The sequence below is a fragment of the Trachinotus anak genome, unplaced genomic scaffold (assembly GCF_046630095.1).
Source record: "Trachinotus anak isolate AG129_WGS33_773 ecotype Australia unplaced genomic scaffold, CSIRO_AGI_Tana_v1 ptg000020l, whole genome shotgun sequence".
NCBI classification, from domain to species: Eukaryota; Metazoa; Chordata; class Actinopteri; order Carangiformes; family Carangidae; genus Trachinotus; species Trachinotus anak.
Window position 1 is genome coordinate 4,137,515 of NW_027273871.1, and position 18,378 is coordinate 4,155,892.

An 18,378-nucleotide genomic window follows, 5' to 3' on the forward strand; every position below is an offset into this window, starting at 1 on the left:
TACACACAGATAAACAAATGAGTCTCATAAATTTGTAAATTTATATTATAAAAAAGAAAAAACTGATAATAAATCGTCAAAATCTGAAATTAACACTATAAAAGAAAAAGGAGCACAAACCTTAAGATTAAGGAGAAACCTCAGTTGTTTGACATATATTAAAACAAGTTGTGAGACTAAAAGTATTAGGAGATGAGATAAAATGATTTGTCATGCTCAAGAGATTTCTCTCTGTGGGTTGTTTATTTACAGTGTTTACACGGGCATAAGTATGTGAGTAACTAAAGTAAAACATGGATGGAAAGACAGCTTTACTCATAGCAGCACCAGAAGCAGAAACACAGTTGCACATAGAGCAAGCATGTTGCACCATCTAGTGTCCAGACCGGAGAGCGTGTGGTGCAGCTGTTCTGTATAAAACCGGTTGTATTTTTAAGCATCTCTTCATATGTCCTTTATGTTCATGCAGGGCCATCAGTATCATGAGGGAAGCCCGAGCCAAGCTGCGCCTCATCAAACCAGAAGACATGGACATGGATGAATACATGGTACTGTCTGCGGCCTTAAAGAATCAAGTCCTAAATGCCCCCACTTTGTCCTTGATGGACAGTTGACTTATTTTCAAGAACACATTCTTCATGTTTTTGAGGTTAATGTGTCCCAACTTTGCAATAATTACAATCATCACTATGTAGATACAGAAATTAATGTAATTTTCTGGAAAGCATATGTTAAAAGATTATGTCTGATCCATTATCTTGTATGGAATTGAGCTCAAACACCAGAGATACACACCAGAAACAAATAAGGACAGTTATCTGCTGAGTAGTTTACTGAAAAAACAAACCTAATGGGACAAAGGTTTTTTTTTTCCAATGGAGGGCATCAGTGGAAACATTTGTAACTGTGTGAGAAGCTGATCTTTGACCCAGTTACAACATGAAATGTTTCCTCATTCTGGCCAAAATTCCAAATAAAAGTATTGTTAAATTTATTGAAAATATAACAACACAGCTTGATGGCGAAGCACTGTGTGGTAATAAAACTACATTGTTATATGGTTGTCTCTACTTCATGAAAGAGGCACTAATCTAAGTGCATTTGGGTCTGCATGGTTGGAATTCCCACAGGGAACGTGTAAACCCAATGACATTTGGTCACATTGGAATGGGAACTATGTACTTATACTTCAGCATGACAAGACAGTTGAAGTAATGGCGACACTACAGCTGGAGTTTTAAACAGTTTGTTATTAGAAGAATATAGTATAAACTTGTCCCCAGATTCTTGTTTATATATATATATATATATATATATATATATATATAATATAGAATATAGCAAGCCTTATTCTATGAAAAGAAATGTCTGTCTGTTTGCCAAAAAAGAAAAATGGAGGAAATGGGCCTGTTCTCTATTATAAAATGAATAAATGAAAGATTGTATTCAGTTACTGTCAAGGGGCAGAAACAAAAATAGAAGCCATTTCTCAACAGTGTGATCAGGCAATAAAAAAACAGCACAAATACAGTAATTGTTGTTTGTTCTGTGTGCTCTCGCAGCAGTGGCATGATGACTACAGGATGTTCAGGACGGTGTTTGTCTACCTGCTGACTGGGCTGGAGCACTACCAACATGGGAAGTAGGTGTCAAATACTCACCACTGCACCACATGATCAAGATGTGTCAGTTCTGCTTCTTTGTGCTCATCCATGTGCCGCACCAAATATCTCATACACCACAGATTTGTCTAAAACATTGCCACTGAAGTTTCATTCAGTATATACAATACAGGGACAAGGACACAATCGTGTAAAAGTTAGCTTCTCAAAACTTAATATAAATAATACTATTCTTACACTATACCTTGGACAGAAAAAGATTTGGAGCCTCATATTTACATATATTTTTAATGATGTGTGAGTACCATGCTGACTGAATGTGGTTTAACCTGGGAATTCCTGGGAATAAAATCCCTTTTAGATTGGTTAACATATTAAAAGGTAAGTATTTCTTGACTGATGCCTTGTGTGTTCGCTGCAGGATGCGGGAGGCTCTGAACTACCTGGCTCATGCATACGAGACCAACGCCACTCTGCTGAGGAATGGAGAGAAACATGGCGTGGACAAGTCTCTTATTGCAGTTTACAGGAGGAAATGCCTCACTGTAAGTAAAGAAGCCCTTGCACTCACTGATAAAGAACACTAAGCTCATTCCTCTTGCATAATGGTTAGAATAACAAAAAAAGTAATTTAAAAATGTTACAAATGGAAATTAACTTTCAGTTCACAGTCTATTCTTGTGTTTTGATATTTCCTGTATACAAATAGATTTGGCCTGCGCTAGGGAAAATTTAAGGGGTCATCAGAATCATAGCAGTCATGCTGTGAGAACTGCCCGTCTGACATTTCATCAAATCTGGCCAGTAGTTGCTGAAATATCTTTCTCTGGATCAAAATGTTGGACAGATGGACCATCATTGCCATATTTAGCTTCTGCCCCTAGCAAGGCAAAAGTTTTCAATAAGTAGCACATAGCTACTGTAGTGTCCCTTTACAGTCATTATGGTATACAAAATGCGATCAGAAAGTATTGGACAATCGTTGAATTTTATTTTATTTATTTATTTATTTTTCAGTATATTGGATTTTGAAACAATGACTATGAAGCTAAGGAAAAAAACAATTAAGCTTCATGCAGTAGCTCCTCCGGAGGTTTGGATCATATAACTTGATCTTAAGCTATTAAGTTGACAATAATTCCTTAAGGTGTTCATGGGAAAAAAGTTGGGGTTTATTTGTTTGTTTTTCACTGTTAGTAAAAAGATGGCTTCCGTTTCAGTCCATTCTTATTTTATGCACTGGAGACGTCAAGTTTCCACATCAAATTTTGTTAGTTCTTGATCTCACAAAAACATGCTCAAATTGTACATGTACTGAAATCAGATTTAGAAAAGTGATTGACATTTACATCATTCTGTAGAGTAAAGGTAAAACATCCAATTGAAGGAACAATAAGACAAACACATTTCTGAGTGGACTTAAAGGTGATGGAGAATATTAGGTTTTTAACACTAAACTAAACGTGTATGTATCAAGATGCTTTCTCAGTATGGGGCAAATGATTTCATCACATTTTTTCTGCACCACCAATGTGTGGTTGGCACTTTCCAATGTGTTGCAAAAAGATAAAAGAATATTCACATCATAGAAAATGCAGAGAAAACCTCATGACAGTAACTTTCTTCTCCATCTACCTCCTTCTGCTAACATCCACCATGCAGGCGTTGAATGAAAATGCATCACGGCTGTTCTGCAGTGGTGAGGAGAGTAAGGTTGAAGAGGGCATTTCCATCATGGACGAGGCTGTAATCCCCTGCCTTCACCTGATGAGCCGGGACTCGGCTTTATGCCAGGAAGACCGGGATGCCATGGAGAACATCCGCAGCCACTGGTGCTGCTGCCTGGGCCAGGACATGGATGGTATGATTAGTTATACAAACACATCAGAACGTCATGTAACAATTTACTGACAAAAAGGTTAAAAGTTCGCTTTTCAGTCATATGTATGTCACATTTCAGTTTGTGGCTCCCCAGTTTTTTTCAAACATCCAGATTCAAGATAGAAATTCCTTATTTATACCAAATAACTTGTGACCCTATGGTGGCTTGTTTAAATGGTGCCACAATTTTCAGTAGTATGTTTGTAGTAATCTAGTCTGCATCAGTAATTGGTTATTTGTTAGTTTTATTTTACTTGTAAGACTTTTTCTAAACAATGTTTGTCTGTTCAGCTAAAACAAACCTCCCATTTCAACTGTTCCTTTTGTCTCAAGACTCTTTGCAGGTGAAGCTGGGTGAGTTGCTTCCAAGGGTTCTGGATGGTTCAACTGAGACAGTACTTCTTAAAGACCCACCCAAAGTCCACGTCAACCAAGCGCATGACCTGTGCAGTCGCCTGGCCGCTGTCATGGAGTCCATCCACAACACCTCGATAGTCATCGTCAAGTAAAGTCCTGAATGAAACCCCCAACAATTTCCTTCAACCGTGCGTGCTAATTGCAAGCAACTTGGATGGTGGATCGTTCTGTGCTGACCACCTGTGGGGTTGAGACATCATGCAGATTTCAGCAGGCCACATTATGTATTTTATTTTAGCTGCTGGTTTGGTGTTGCACATGAATATCATTTTGATATGTTATCATAGCAAGCTTTAAGCACTCATTAGGGGTAGATAGTGGTTGAGGCAAAGCTGTCATCACATGAACACATGCAACAGCATTACTGTATTAGGAAATTTAAACGCAAAAACCTTTAAGTAGTTCTCAGCTGGCTTCCAAACTCTCAAAATGATCAAATTACGCAGCTTTCAAGTACGCCCTCTGCTGGCCCACCACCTGCAAGCCCCATCAGTTAAAGAAATGCTAACAGTCATAATGGCCTTAAATCAGCAGCAGGTTATGCAAAACTGGCCCATATGACCTGCAGAACTGGCAACCACAATACAGTTGTTTATTGACCAGATAACAGTTAACATCTACATGTTATAGACTTTCTGCCTCAGATTCTTTTTGACTTTATACGGACTTTTGGTACCCTCTCTTAAGATTTCACCTACAGTTCTGGTGCTGCTCCTTTTCTGTGTTGCACTCATCACCCAATTATCCATGAAACCAACCTGCTGAACATGAAACAATATATTACATCAGCTGAACAGCGTTAAATTCTTAATGGCACTCTGAAAAGCTTCTATAGCAACATGTTTTACTGACTGGCAAACTGGTTAACTTCAAATACCAGCAACAATTAGACTGACACTCAACTCTGCAGGGAGTGAATAGATGATTGATTTGTTGATTGTGTTGCTAAGCATAGTGAACGCACATTGAAGCCTTTACACAGGGCAAAAAAAAAAAACACTAGATTTATACTGCACAGTAACTGATAATGATTATTAGCTTTTTTTTTAAATATATGTTTTATATTACTTTGTATTTTTTGAAAACAGACTCTATAAGATTTTAAATGTAGATGAAGTTCAGAAAGATATCTACAGAGCAATTATGCATAAAGAAATATTAATGGCAGGGTCTTCTGTACAACTTTAAAAACCACACTCAGATTTCACTATATTTGTGGACTGGATCTGATGCCAGTGACAGCACCTTGCAAACACAGATGTTCCTTTTCTGCCTTTTTGAAAGGTTCTCTGTAAACCATCATTTGAAAGGAAAAACATGGGACAACAAGAGATGAAATCTTTTTTTGTCCCAGATGCAAAGTAGTTTCATGGATGAGTCCTCCGAGCCAGGGTTTTCAGGCCAGCTACATGGAGCCCCTGTGACATCCATTTCTGGCTGCTGAATTCACCCTGCCTTTTCCCTTGTTAGTCTATGATGATACTCAATAAATGTTTTAAATACTTTCTGTTGTCTCCTTTATCATTGACTGTCTTCACAATGAGGTCTGTAGCGTAGTCTCTTACTTACTAGTATTATTAGTGGAGCCAGAGTAGAGAATGATATAGCGTTATCTCTGTGCCATGGAGCTCCATTGTTGTCCAAAACCAAATCTATATTGCACTTGGGCACTGTAGTTTAATTTGAGGAAGTCCCACACACATCGTCCTGCTGCCCTATGAATATGTATATTCTCCAGAGAACCAAATGTCTACTTAACAAATGTACTATTTACACCTGTTTGAGTGCAGTGTCCAGCTGTTCTAGGAAATTACTGGGCTGCTACTTTAAATGTATGTATTTTAAGTTATTTTCAAAGATTCAGACCTTCAGCAGGAACTATTGGGCTAATAGACAGGTCATATAAGTCAAAACACTTAGAGGCAGATGTTATTGATTTTGGTATTTTAATGGGATCTGCTGACATTAAAGGAAATATAGAATACTTCCATCCCTATCCTTTAACTGTTTTCTTACCTCTCACCCTCTTGAAGTTACTTTAATATTTTCACAGATTAGGCCATGGGGAATTCTATTGCCATTAGTTGTTTTGGTTTTTTTTTACCCCCATTTGCACCTGTTTAATCCTATTTGCATGGCTAGCAGTTAACACTGCTTGTTTTACAGGCCATGTGTTATCTTAACTGTTGGGATTCTGTGCTATTTTCATGGCTTTAGCAGGGAACAGCTGGTATAATCTTCACAAATTCACATAAGCCCCTTTTTAGCAGTGCATGTAATACTGTACAACAACAGTGTGTTATTTCATTATGAAATAAAGTCTTTACCATTAATCGGGTTTAAATGCACATCAAAGATGTAATTATACTAAGATTATGACAATAATACTTGTAAGTCAGAGTCTACACCGAGGTAGATTAACTTCTGATTTTCACTGGTCTCTGTTTTCCATAACTGACCTGATGTGGGATGTGTGAGGACCAAGGTAAGGGACGCTGTTGATATGTCTACAGCTGTCCTAAGGTATCAGGACATAGGTGCCGTGCTGTTATCGTTCTATAAAGTTTGTCATTTGAGGAATGTTGTATCTTTAAAACAGCCTATAAATCCAGTGGGTTTTTTTGACTACATCTGGCAAAAAGTAGTAGTAATAGTAGTAAGTCTTAGGAATAGTTCACTGATCTGTTTGTCCATATTTAAACAGTGCTGCCATCGTCATTGTCAAAGGTATAGAAGCATGACCACTGATATCCTCAGGATGTTTTGGACACAATGTTAAACAGATCTCAGCTTCTCTCTCCAATCTACATATTCTCATCCACTTGTGTTGTCTGTGGAGTGGTCCAATATGAGGTCTCTCTCTGATTCCTGCCTTTAGGACAGTGATGCATGTTTCCACATAGACACATAACTGTCCGTAGGCTAACAAATAACAGAATTGCTTTTGAATATATGAAGATTGATGAAGGGAAAATGTTTTTTAGCAAAAGGCTGCAACATAAAATATGAAAAAAATTGAAGGGGTCTGAACACTTTCTGAATGCACTGTAGCTTCAGTTTGTGCATGTCAGCAACCCACTGTGAGGATAGGGGATCATCTGCAGTTCAAAGTATTTTGTCGAGGCTTTCGTCAAACGGAAGTGGGCGATGTTTCATCTGAACTGGGGCGGGGTAACTGGAGCTCTAAGTGGGCGTTACTGGAGGTTGTGCAACCTGCAGATTGATCATTTGTGCACTTGTATATATGGATAAGTGGTATGGAGAATGCATGGATGGATAGACCATGGTAATTGTTTATAAACCAGTCTTGCCCAATCCAATATGGTGGCTGCGTTAACAAACGATCCGGCGACCGAACAGCCAATGCGGAATATGTCTACATTTATCTTGAATGTGAATCTTTCGTGCTTTTATTTTGAAGGCAACACGCCCAACCGGAAGCCGTGTTTAAAGGGCTTAAGTTTCGCTCGCCTCACGTTTCCGGTCCAAACGAACCGCACTCAGAAAACCGGAGTCTGGCGGGTTTAGCTGGCAATGAAGGCAGCCAGTGCTCAGCACGACTAAGCATGGTTAAAGGGAGTAACGTTTTTCCAGACCCTGGCTCGACCCTGGAGCGGAACGGAGGTATTAGTTGGTTAGTGCGACCGAAGAGCGGAAGTTGTTGAACCCAAACACTCGGAGTGGTCCGGGCAGTGCGTTTATTTGTCTTCGTGCAGCGTGGAGACAGGACCTCCCTGGACTTTCTCTCAGTGACTTCACTTCGGCAGACAGGTGAGATGAAAAAAAAAAAAAAAAAAAGAAGTCTAACTGTTTCACAGACTAGCAACGTAGTTAGAAATGATGTGGGTTAGTTAGCTAAGTTAGCTAGCCCGGGGAGTCGGTGTCTAACGTTGACTCAGTGTTTGGATACTTCGGCACAGCTTACACCGAGATTTCAGTCTCATTCATGCAGCGGAGTCGTTTACATTAATGTTAGCCGTGATGCACATCTGTGCTAGATTAGCTTTCTGTTAGCCAAACCCGGTAAACGGATCCTGCTAACTTACCATGTTCTAAATATACAGAGAGTCATAAAGATGCACCCATCAGCTGAACTGAACTGTTAACCTCTGGGGGGGTGGGGGTGGGGGGGTGTGCATAACTCTTCTGCATTTATACTTGTAATTCATCACTTAACCTTAGACACACACAGCTGTTTTTGAAGTTATGAACACCATTCTTCTGACAAGATTTTGGAAACTGGCTGCAGAAATCTTCTCAATTCAGCAGCACCAGTGATTTCAGCCACCGATGAGGCCTGGCTCATGGTTGGCATTTCAATTCATCCTAAAGGTGCTTGATGGGGTTGTGCAGGCCAGCCAAGTACACCAATTTGGAAAACACAAACCACTGGATTTCCAAGTTTTACTCCAACAGGATGTTGGAAAGAAACATAATTGAGACACAGACTTCACGCCCCAAAAGAAGTTCACTCTGGGTTTTGGTAATATTTGTGGCTTCCCTTAAAGACTCAGAAGCAGAGTTATAGTTGAACATGAAACTACAGGAGGACACATGACATAGATTTCAAATAGTTTACACTACATTTCTGTATGCATAACTTCACATCGGAAAACATTTTGGAGTATTAGGATTAGTATTAAAATGATGGGGGGAATGTAATCTTTTTAAATCATAGTCACTATAAACAATCCAGAGCATGAATTTTGAAACATTATTGTTTACCCTTTCTAATTATTATTGGTTATCATCATGACATCAGGATTAATAAACAGGGATCAGTTATGTAATCATTAATGATGAGTGTGTGAATGAGGTGCTTGTCTTTGCCCGCTGAGTTGTGTATATTTGTATTAAGAGACAGGAACTGGCAAACTATCTTAGGCAATAAATGCTGTGGTATGTGGCACTGATCCATGTTATGTGCTTGTACGTATTAAAACAAACATTCAATCACACAAATGCTGTGCCTTTATTCAGACATGACAGGACTGTTAGTGAATTGGTACCGTGCACAAGCAGATATTCATGAGTTGGGACTTCCATTAAAATTTCACACATGCTGTAAGATGATGTTTTGTTTTTTGTTTTTTTTTTCCATCATGAGGCGTAAGGGATAATTTTTGTAGACTGATCTTACAAGAGGAGCATCTCCTCAGAAACTGATTTATTTTCTTTGCACATAAAAAAAATTATGAAGTGATTAATGTATTACAGTACTCCATCCATTTAATCTCTGTATATTTTAAGTTTGTGCGGCTGCAGCCTTTATGTTAATCTTACAGTATTCAGTTGAGACTTGTTTTGCAGCAAGGTTCATGTCTGGAAGGGGCTTCATCAGGGAAAATGGAGTCTTTAATGGTTTAAGTTACAGAACTTGCCCTGCAACCTCTTATCTGCTCCCCCTGAAGAGGAGCCAGAAGCCAGCAATGACACTCCCACCTTTATCCCTACCAGGTGCCATGAGCAGTGAGCTGAATGTGCCTATGGGTTCCCCGGCCCCAGGGGTCTCAGAGCGAGCTCCAGATGCTGGGGGGATGGACTACAGGGACTGGGTGCGGCGCAGTTACCTGGAACTGGTCAGCTCCAACCACCACTCAGTGCAGGCCCTGTCCTGGAGGAAGCTCTACCTGAGCCGGGCCAAGCTGAAGGCCTCCAGCAGAACCTCTGCGCTGCTCTCTGGCTTCGCAATGGTCAGTCATGTTCACCTTTTTGACCCACTTCAGTGCAACTCTGTCTCCCTCAAACCCGCTGGCTGCTTGTTTTTCATGCAACCAACGAGTGTATTTCCTGTCAGCCAGTGGTTTCTGTTCATTTCCGCTGAAGCATGATGATATGAATGCACGTGTGGGCAGGAGGTGGTTTGGGGGCAAGAATTGGTTTTAAACTTCCTGTTTGTGCTTTTAGGATTTTAAGATAGTTTTTAACAGCTGTTTATCCTCTGGATTAAATTTTTTATCAACATAAATCATCATTACATTCCTTTATAGTCTAACCCCTGATCATCATTGTGCACCTTTATTGGTGTTGGATTACAACTGTATTACCACATAAAATATATTTTTGATACACAAAACAGACCTTTGACAGAACTAAGAGTTTAAGCCACATGCATGTCCACTTTAAGAGGACAGGGGTTTATACGGCTGTGCATCATAAATATGGTCGACACACAGCTTTTTTTTCCTCACAATGTTTTCATAATTAATTGTTTAGGTCATTTATGAAGCAAAAATAACAAACATTCTCCAGTTCCACCTTCTCAGATGTGACCAGCTGCAGATTGTTGTATATTTTCTTTGTCAGTTTGGCAGATGGCTGCCATACAGAGGACACAGTATATGCTACACTATACTGACCCACAATCTGAAATTACATTTTCTTCTTGCTGGAAGTTTTATCAGGTTTCTACAAAGTGTAGTTTTCAGATTCAACTTGCTGTTAATGATGCAAGCAACTGAATTTTGAGGTCTGTGAATGGAAGCTGAAATTTACCTCGAGACTCGTAGTTGACTTCACCTTTAAGTCCACAGGCCTGTAGATTTGACTTTTTGTTAATCAAACGATCATTTATTTCCTAAAACAGCTGTTCACCTTTTGAACTGAGGATTCAACCTGTACTGGTCCATTGATCAGTCACCTAACGTTGCCTGCAGAAAATCACTTTTCCCTCCAGAACTTTGGGTGCCTGAACTCAGTTCTCCTCCTTTGCAGCTCTATTACTGCTGGCCTATGAACTGTACTAGTCCTACGTGAAACTTAGGAGGACTTGGGACACCAGAAGAGCGGGAAAATGACTTTATTTAATCAGTTTGTCTACATGCATGGTTTCTATGTTTGAGTCCTTCCTTGTTGTGAAGTACACATGGAGATAGTGACCAGTTTATTCATCTATGTTTGTTATAGGTGGCCATGGTGGAGGTGCAGCTGGAGATGCAGTACAGTTACCCCCGTGTGCTCCTCATTGCATTCAGTGTCTGCACCACCGTGCTGGTGGCGGTGCACCTCTTTGCCCTGCTGATCAGCACCTGCATCCTGCCCAACGTGGAGGCCGTCAGCAACATCCACAACCTCAACTCCGTCAGCGAGTCGCCCCATGAGCGCATGCACCACTACATCGAGCTGGCCTGGGGCTTCTCCACAGCCCTGGGCATCTTGCTGTTTTTAGCAGAGGTGGTGCTCCTCTGCTGGATGAAGTTCCTGCCCGTAGACTCCAAAAAGGCCCCCGCCTGCACCACCACACCAGCCACCACCACCACATCTGCGCCCGGGCAGCCGAACAGCGGCTGGCAGGCTGCGCTGGCCTCCACCATCATCATGGTCCCAGTGGGGGTGATTTTTGTGGTGTTCACCATACACTTCTATCGCTCTCTGGTGCGCCACAAGACAGAGCGCCACCACCAGGAGATTGAGGAACTACACAAGATTAAGGTGCAGCTGGACGGCCATGAGAGAGGCCTCCACACTGTGTGATAATGTGATGGCAGCTTTAAGAACTCCCCCTTCGTATCCTGTATTTATCGAGCCCTCTCACTTTTCCGACATTTGCTCTGGTCGTTGTTATTGGACTCAGGCAGCGGGCTTTAAAGCTCCTCTCTTTGCAGTACAGACGGTGATACATGTCAGACTGCTTATTTATTCTTCTTAAGTTAAAGCTGGGTTGTAGGATTGGTGTAGTGAGCTTCTCTGCGTGTTAGATCTGAAATCTGTCGGTCAACAATAATGTTAAAAGGTTTACATAAAAAGGGCTATTATGTTCTATGTGCCATTTTGTTTTTGCCATGTTTGTGTTGTCATGATAGGGTTTGATGCAGACAGTGGTTCCATTTAAGGTCATTTTGCAATGAACCTCTTGAATTATCATCTCTTCCTGATGATTTAGGTCACAGACTTTTCATTTGTAGCCATCGCTAGCTTTCATTTTCACCAGACGGAATGGTCACCGGTAGCTTAAACTAATTAATATTAATGCCACAAGTAACTTGCCATAATGCCAAAATGTAACTTGGTTATTGTTTGATTATTTTGGATGAGTGAGAACCAGCTCCTCAGTTTGTTTTACCTGTAAAATGTCACTTCACCCTATTGTGAGTGTATTTTTACACCATGTATGTGCGTGTTTGGTGCAGTATGGTGAGAAATGACCACCAGAGCTGTCAAACTGTTGTGAAGTCTTAAATAAGTGCTGCATTCTTGTAAAACAGTGTGGAGGTTGGCGCCACTGTGTTTTTAGGTCCAAATTCTCACACAAGCCTCAAATGTTTTGTCATTTTCTTCCTCTAAATAGCTTTTATTGTCTTTTACAAAGACCACAGATCCTGAGTAAAAGGTGTCAAACCAGTCAGTTCTGCATACGGATGCTGCTCAAAGTGCTTAAATATGAATGTGTTAATGTCCAAATATGGTTCTGCCTTACAGAATTTTTGCCTTTTATGAACTACTCTTTTACTGAAGGTCATAATAACAAGCAGATCTTTTTTTTCTGGAAATGTAGTTAAGAATGACACAAAGTTTAAACCAATGAAGTTTAAACATATGTGAGGGCGGAAATACGAACAGTCACAAAGTGTCACTCATGTTGTAATCAACCTGACCTTGTGACCTGTGTGTGTAACTGGAAGAAGCAGGACTTGTCAGTTTCTTGGATGAGGTCAGAGTCTGTTACTATGTTAAAAAAAAAAAAAAAAAAAAAAGGAAAATGTACCAACCTGTTATCACATTCCAGATAAGATGACTGACCAAAGTGTTGCTCACTTTGTTTGTTTCTTGTTTCTCAGAAAAGACAAAAAGTGCACTTGTAGTTTAGTTGTACAGTGAATGACTACTGGGGTTCTTACCGGAGAATATCTTGCTTTGCCTCGTGTTTGTGGATTTGTGCTTCTTAAATGAATACTGCAGAGGTCATGGAGACCACAACCTGCACACAGTCTGAATTAATAAAAATATATTAAAGTTCTCATCTCTTGTGTGTGTCTGACCACTCAGTCATTGTTCACTCATTCAAACACATAATGTGTGTTTTTATTTAGTGTTGTCAAAGTAATAATGTGCCAAGGCAGACACTTGATAAAAAATAACAACCTATTTTTACACCATCATATAAACTGATTTATTCCATAAGACCTACTGAGATAAATGACATGAACTGGCTGATGGCCATAGGAAGCAACAGTACCTGAGAAGAATAAGAAAATCTATAGAGAACACAATATAAAACACATAACATACTGAGCAATTTAATGGCTTGTTAGCTGCTAGCACTAGCATGTGCTAGCAGACACACACACACACACACACACACACACGCACGCACGCACGCACGCACGCACGCTCAAATTAAGGTCAAAATGATTTCAGCTTGTAAAGTATGTTTACAAAAAATTCCAATAAGTTAGCATTAGCATTGGGGGCAGGGCAATTTTTCCACCTGCAGAAACTTTATTTAATTTAAATTTATTTAACATGTTCACAAACGTTGAGTTACAAATACAAACTTTGGAATCATGTGTGAACATCCCTTCACAAGCTTAAAATCATTTGGACATATGAGCCCATATATGTGTGGGGTGGAGTCATGCACATGACTTACCATTTCTTGCTGGTTGTGAGGGGCCATGAGGCCTGAGGTGGGCTCTGGCATCCCTGCGAAAACACATCATGGTAATTGTATTAAATTAAATTATTTTTCATTTCAGGGCAAGCAAGGACATCTTAAGCAGCTCTTCTTCTGAGAGTATCGCAGTGGGAAATGAAGGTAAAATGTTCTGGCAACCTCAGCAGCCTAATTCTTGTGACAGGTAGGAGTAGAAACTATCACTACTTACATCAATATATATCACTAAAGGTAAATCTTATATGCAGTTTCTAATTATAACATAATTTAGTCTGGGGGGTCTATTTGGGGTAAAGCACATATTTCTAGTTTTGTCTAATTTGATACAAAGTACGGCTTTTTATGTCTCATAAGCGTACAATAGAAAAGTGCAAAAGTGCAACGTGATTTGTGTTTGTAAAGAGAAAAACAAGACTGTGTTAATAAAACTAAACATTACATTAAAACATTACATTAACATTAGTGGTTCTCTGGAAGTGTAGACATGTTTGCAAATGTCAGTCTAAAAAAAGTCAAAGTCTCATCAGTCAGGCTAATGAAGTTACTGTATACAGCTGAAGGTACTTTCAGCCACTGGGGGCAATGAGTTCCCTCACTAACCCCATAACCTACAGGAGCTGTGCAGTGCACCACCTCACAGGTCTCATCCAGACTTTAAACTGGATGTAAAGTTTATAATTTGAAAAACTACTTCTGGTGTAAGAAATTACACAAACATTTTATGGCCTCACAGTGTCAGAGGCACATTCATTATTATAGATCATCACACATTTTAAGGTTCTCCCTAACTTCAGAGGAGAGAGCTGCATGTTCACAAATACTGACCAAACTGTTCTGGGGCACAGGAATAAGAAATGTGAAATCTTAAAACAGGGTTGGATTCTCCTTTAAATGCACAATCCATGATTATAATGTAGAGTTTCCATCCTCAAAGCATGTGGTGCACAGAAATAACAGAATTAGTCATTATAGAAGTCTATAAAGGACTTAATTAAAATGATTTTTCACACATGCATGTGCTCTAGGATTACACTGGACATAATTTGATGAATAAGAGCAAAGCAGGAGAAGCAGTCAGCAGGTTCCATTTGAAAGTCTTTCATCTTCAGCAGTGAGTCAGGTGTGAGTGGTTACAGCTGAGGGGTCAAATGAAAGACAGCGTAAATACAGGTCAAATCATATCATGAATAAAGCAACAAACAATTCTAGATCAAAATCTATTCATTCTGACTTTGAATATACAGAATAATCATGTGAGAACTAATCAAGGAGATTAGATGTGCTACTGAACAAAAAAATAAATATAACAAAATAAATACAAGGAAATAAACTACTTACTCAACACATCAGAAACAAAGGTGAGATGATGGACGGAAGCAGCTCAGCTGAAGGACAAACAGAGAATGAGCTCAGGACACAGAACAAAGAAAACTCAAGGCACCTGTGTGAGCTGCCCAGTCAGCACACCTGTGCCCTGAGGTCAGGAGTCATGTGACCCCACTTCCCACAGTATGTTATTTAAGTAAAAATACAGTAATCCACTTAGCATTTTCATTTTCACATTCTCATGTGGACATGCTATGGCCATTTTCACAAATTAAAAGAGGAAAAGCTTTTAAGTAATTTTCAAAGATTTAACCTGCTCTTCAGTGTCAATATTCAAATACAATAAGCAAACAGTGCCATCAGTCCACTCTTTTGGGGTCAGTATGAAAAAGAAAATGCACTCTGTCAGTTCTCTCATCATGGCAGGTCATCAGTTAAGACGTCGCTTCCTTGTGACCTGTCACTGGGACAGAGAAACACAGTACTGCCTGGTGTGGACATAGCCCTGAATCCAGCTGTGCTGTGTGATAGGAGCAGCCATAGGTAAACAATGTTATAAGGTTTTGAGTTATACGTAACTCAGCTCCCATGTTTAATCATTGACTTCAGGTGTGCACTGCGAGCTCTAAGTTACATCCGTTTCTCCAGATGACTCATATTAGCTTCAGGTGTACCAAGACAAACATTTTGGTGTTGTCCATGTCACATTTACAGTGTACAGATGGTTTGTCTTTAATGACCCAAAACTGTCTTCAGTAACTCTGTGGGATAAGATCACTGTTGAAACTGAGCTCTGCTTTGTACCTCCCTTTTGACACACTGGAGGTCTCATATAAGTAACATAGCTGACTGCTTCACAGACCTGCAGAGACCTCTAGTGGCCAGTAGAAAGAAACTCCACTGTTGTCTGCAAAACTCAGTGAGATTCTGCAATTAAAAACTAACAGCCTGAGTCATCTGCAGACAACCTCCACATGATACATGTGGTTTACAAACTCATTCACTCCCACAAAAGTGCTTGTATTTTGGTCCAAGTACAAAGAATGCAAATGTAGCATGCCTGGTACATTTGAGAGTACAGTATAAAGTATATTGTCACCACTTGATGGGCTGTAGGAGTTGGAAAGCCTCTGTGTTCCCTGCTTTGGCAGCTAAATGGTCTTCATGGTCATGACCTGCCTAATGCCAGGTTTGATAACCACAAATGAATGCAGCATAGCACCTGAAAAACGTGCCTCATAGTATAATATAAAATACATTCAGCACTGGATAGTATATGTTTAACATTAACGCTTGTTTGATGATGATCATCATCATATACCTGCATCCATTCATTGTTTGTCCACTTTGATGCAAATAGAAAATGAACATATCACCACCTCCTGTTTGGTGCCGGGCAGGTGTAACAGCTACCTCCTGTGGCTGGAGACGGTGAGACTGAACCAAGCTGTGCGCCATTAAACCAAATGAGGTAAAAGACGCTGAAGCACTCTGCAGAGCTGAGGGGAACTGCAGAGTTCGATGAGACGTCTCTGTCAGTTCATCATGAGCAACACCTTTCACATTACACACACTCAGCTGATCCTCTTCATTAGTGCTGCTTCTAGATGAAGTTTTATGTTTGCATTACTGTCCTTCACAAGAACAGTGCACGGGCTATATTACAGCAAGTACTGTAGAAAAAACCCCATTATGTTAGTTAATTCAGAGTGTCTAAACAGTGATGAAGCACTTTTGTTGCTCTTCACTGGATGTGGGCAATGTACTAAGAAGAAGTATTCCTTTCTGAGAAAAAATATCATAATATACTTTATAGTGTAGTATTTTCAAATGTATTTATTGGCCTTTTCAGCCCAAATAACTGAGATGGTAGACAGTGTTAAATGGTCCAGTCCTGAACCACTGTCTTGCAGCCATATTCATACAAGAAATTACATTTTTGAACATGTTATTGTAAGAAAATGTCCCTTTAAAGATACAGCAGGTCACAGTGAATGAAATATCTGCAAAACAAAGCGGACTGCAAACCCAAAGCAACAGCTTTTACTCTAAATGAAATGGCTCAGGTTGTTCATTACAGCCATATTAAAATCTGACATCATGATACATCCACGGTGGAGAGGAGGCCAGCGCAGTGTGCGCGCTGCAGCAGCAGAGGTCTCTGTTTCGCGGCACAGCTGTCAAACTGGGACACGCCCAGGAGCAGACAATCTGACCAATCCCAGGAGTTTAAAAGTGGACTAATAGGGTCCTCTGACCAATCACTATCTTTTAGGTCCAGCCGGAAGAGATCCATATAAAAGGTTTTGGCCCCACCCACAGTATCAGGAAAATATACTGAATCGCCCACGCGTTTAGTGGGGTTCTCATGTTGACTTTGACCATAGAGTGTAAACTGCTGGAATTAGTCTTTCACACATACACGGTGGTTCAGATGTCTCACATCTGCCCGCAGTTTCTCTACAGCTTGCATGTAGTCGGTCTCAAAGCGAACTATATACCAAACTGCGCCCAGAATGTTCGCTATTTAATGTCTCCTCACTTATTGGCGAAAGTGCATAGTACTTTTATGTGAATGAAGATTTTATTGTGAGACAGTAGAAACCACTTTTCAGTTCGGTATACGCAAAATGTTTCAAACAACACTTAATTTGTGTAAAATGTCGACTTTTGTAATTCCTGCGACAGAGGTTTTCCACTTGAAGCTGTACTGCCGAAGGCGAATTAAGAACATGAGGGTTCGCCCTATAAATGTGGCGTGTTATTGCGGAAAATATAGCTTTGTGGATTTTAGGATACCGAATGAAAGTGTGGTCCCTGTAGTTGGAAATGCTATTGAGTCATGCTTCATGAGTCATACATTGTGACCGATGAGAAAGGGAGAGCTTAAATCCCCATAAGTACGAACGGAGTACGTCACGGAGATGAGCTAGACTGTAGACTACTCTCGTCTTTCCCACAGGAGGCTCTGCTTCCCAGCCCCTTTGTTCAGTCTCGCCGGTGGGTTGAGTCAGAGGGAGGCTGTACTAACCCAACAAATCCATACCACTGTGGGGAAACTCGACAAGAGCCAGAAGGGGCCGGAAAAATATACATTAGGGCATCAAGAGCCCGGTTAGTGCGTTTAATCGGAGCCGCGCAAGAGAAAAGTTGGTTTTCGGTGTTGCTGATGCTGCGCTTCACGTCGGAGCCCGGCAGGACCTGTGCGCCAGCGGCCGGCTGCTGAACCGACACATGGCGATCCGCGTCTCCGCTCTCCGGAGGCAGCTGTAGCGAGCATCCCGGGCCAACCGCTCACATCCGCCGCCGCTCCGGTGCTGATACTGTGCCAGCTGTTGCCATCAGCCACTGATCCACGCCGGCTCTCCCTTCACTTTCTGCTCAGCATCCATATTTGCATCCCAGGGAGTGGCAGCCGCCGGCCCCTCTTATCCAGGCGACAAATTGAAAGTTGGCCGGCTGTCGGACACCTCTCGGACGCTTTAATTTCTCACAGGAAGGTGAGTAATTTCCTCTATT

The 18,378-nt window shown here is 40.6% G+C and overlaps 3 protein-coding genes across 11 annotated transcripts in view; all 3 read left to right on the forward strand.

The window, feature by feature from the left end:
- Positions 1–5,425, forward strand: part of usp28 (ubiquitin specific peptidase 28) — a 33,000-nt gene extending 27,575 nt beyond the window's left edge. For all 6 annotated transcript variants that reach the window (XM_071506162.1, XM_071506163.1, XM_071506160.1 and 3 more), the window contains 5 exons: positions 470–548; positions 1,563–1,642; positions 2,044–2,167; positions 3,285–3,483; positions 3,837–5,425. In XM_071506162.1, the coding sequence (XP_071362263.1) occupies positions 470–548; positions 1,563–1,642; positions 2,044–2,167; positions 3,285–3,483; positions 3,837–4,012 (658 nt within the window). In that variant the 3' untranslated portion in view covers positions 4,013–5,425. The remainder of the gene's footprint in view (positions 1–469; positions 549–1,562; positions 1,643–2,043; positions 2,168–3,284; positions 3,484–3,836) is intronic.
- Positions 5,426–7,363: 1,938 nt separating this feature from the next.
- On the forward strand, positions 7,364–11,941 carry orai2 (ORAI calcium release-activated calcium modulator 2). Its single transcript, XM_071506013.1, has 3 exons — positions 7,364–7,691; positions 9,378–9,613; positions 10,827–11,941. The coding sequence occupies exons 2-3, from the start codon at positions 9,383–9,385 to the stop codon at positions 11,391–11,393; spliced, it is 798 nt and encodes a 265-aa protein (XP_071362114.1). The 5' UTR covers positions 7,364–7,691; positions 9,378–9,382; the 3' UTR covers positions 11,394–11,941.
- A 5,957-nt stretch (positions 11,942–17,898) lies between these two features.
- Positions 17,899–18,378, forward strand: part of clip2 (CAP-GLY domain containing linker protein 2) — a 44,825-nt gene continuing 44,345 nt past the window's right edge. For 3 of the 4 annotated variants that reach the window (XM_071506009.1, XM_071506011.1, XM_071506010.1), the window contains exon 1: positions 17,901–18,359. The gene's annotated coding sequence lies outside the window, so the exon portion shown is untranslated. Of the gene's footprint in view, positions 18,360–18,378 lie in introns of all 4 variants that reach the window. The other variant, XM_071506012.1, reaches the window with a different exon arrangement.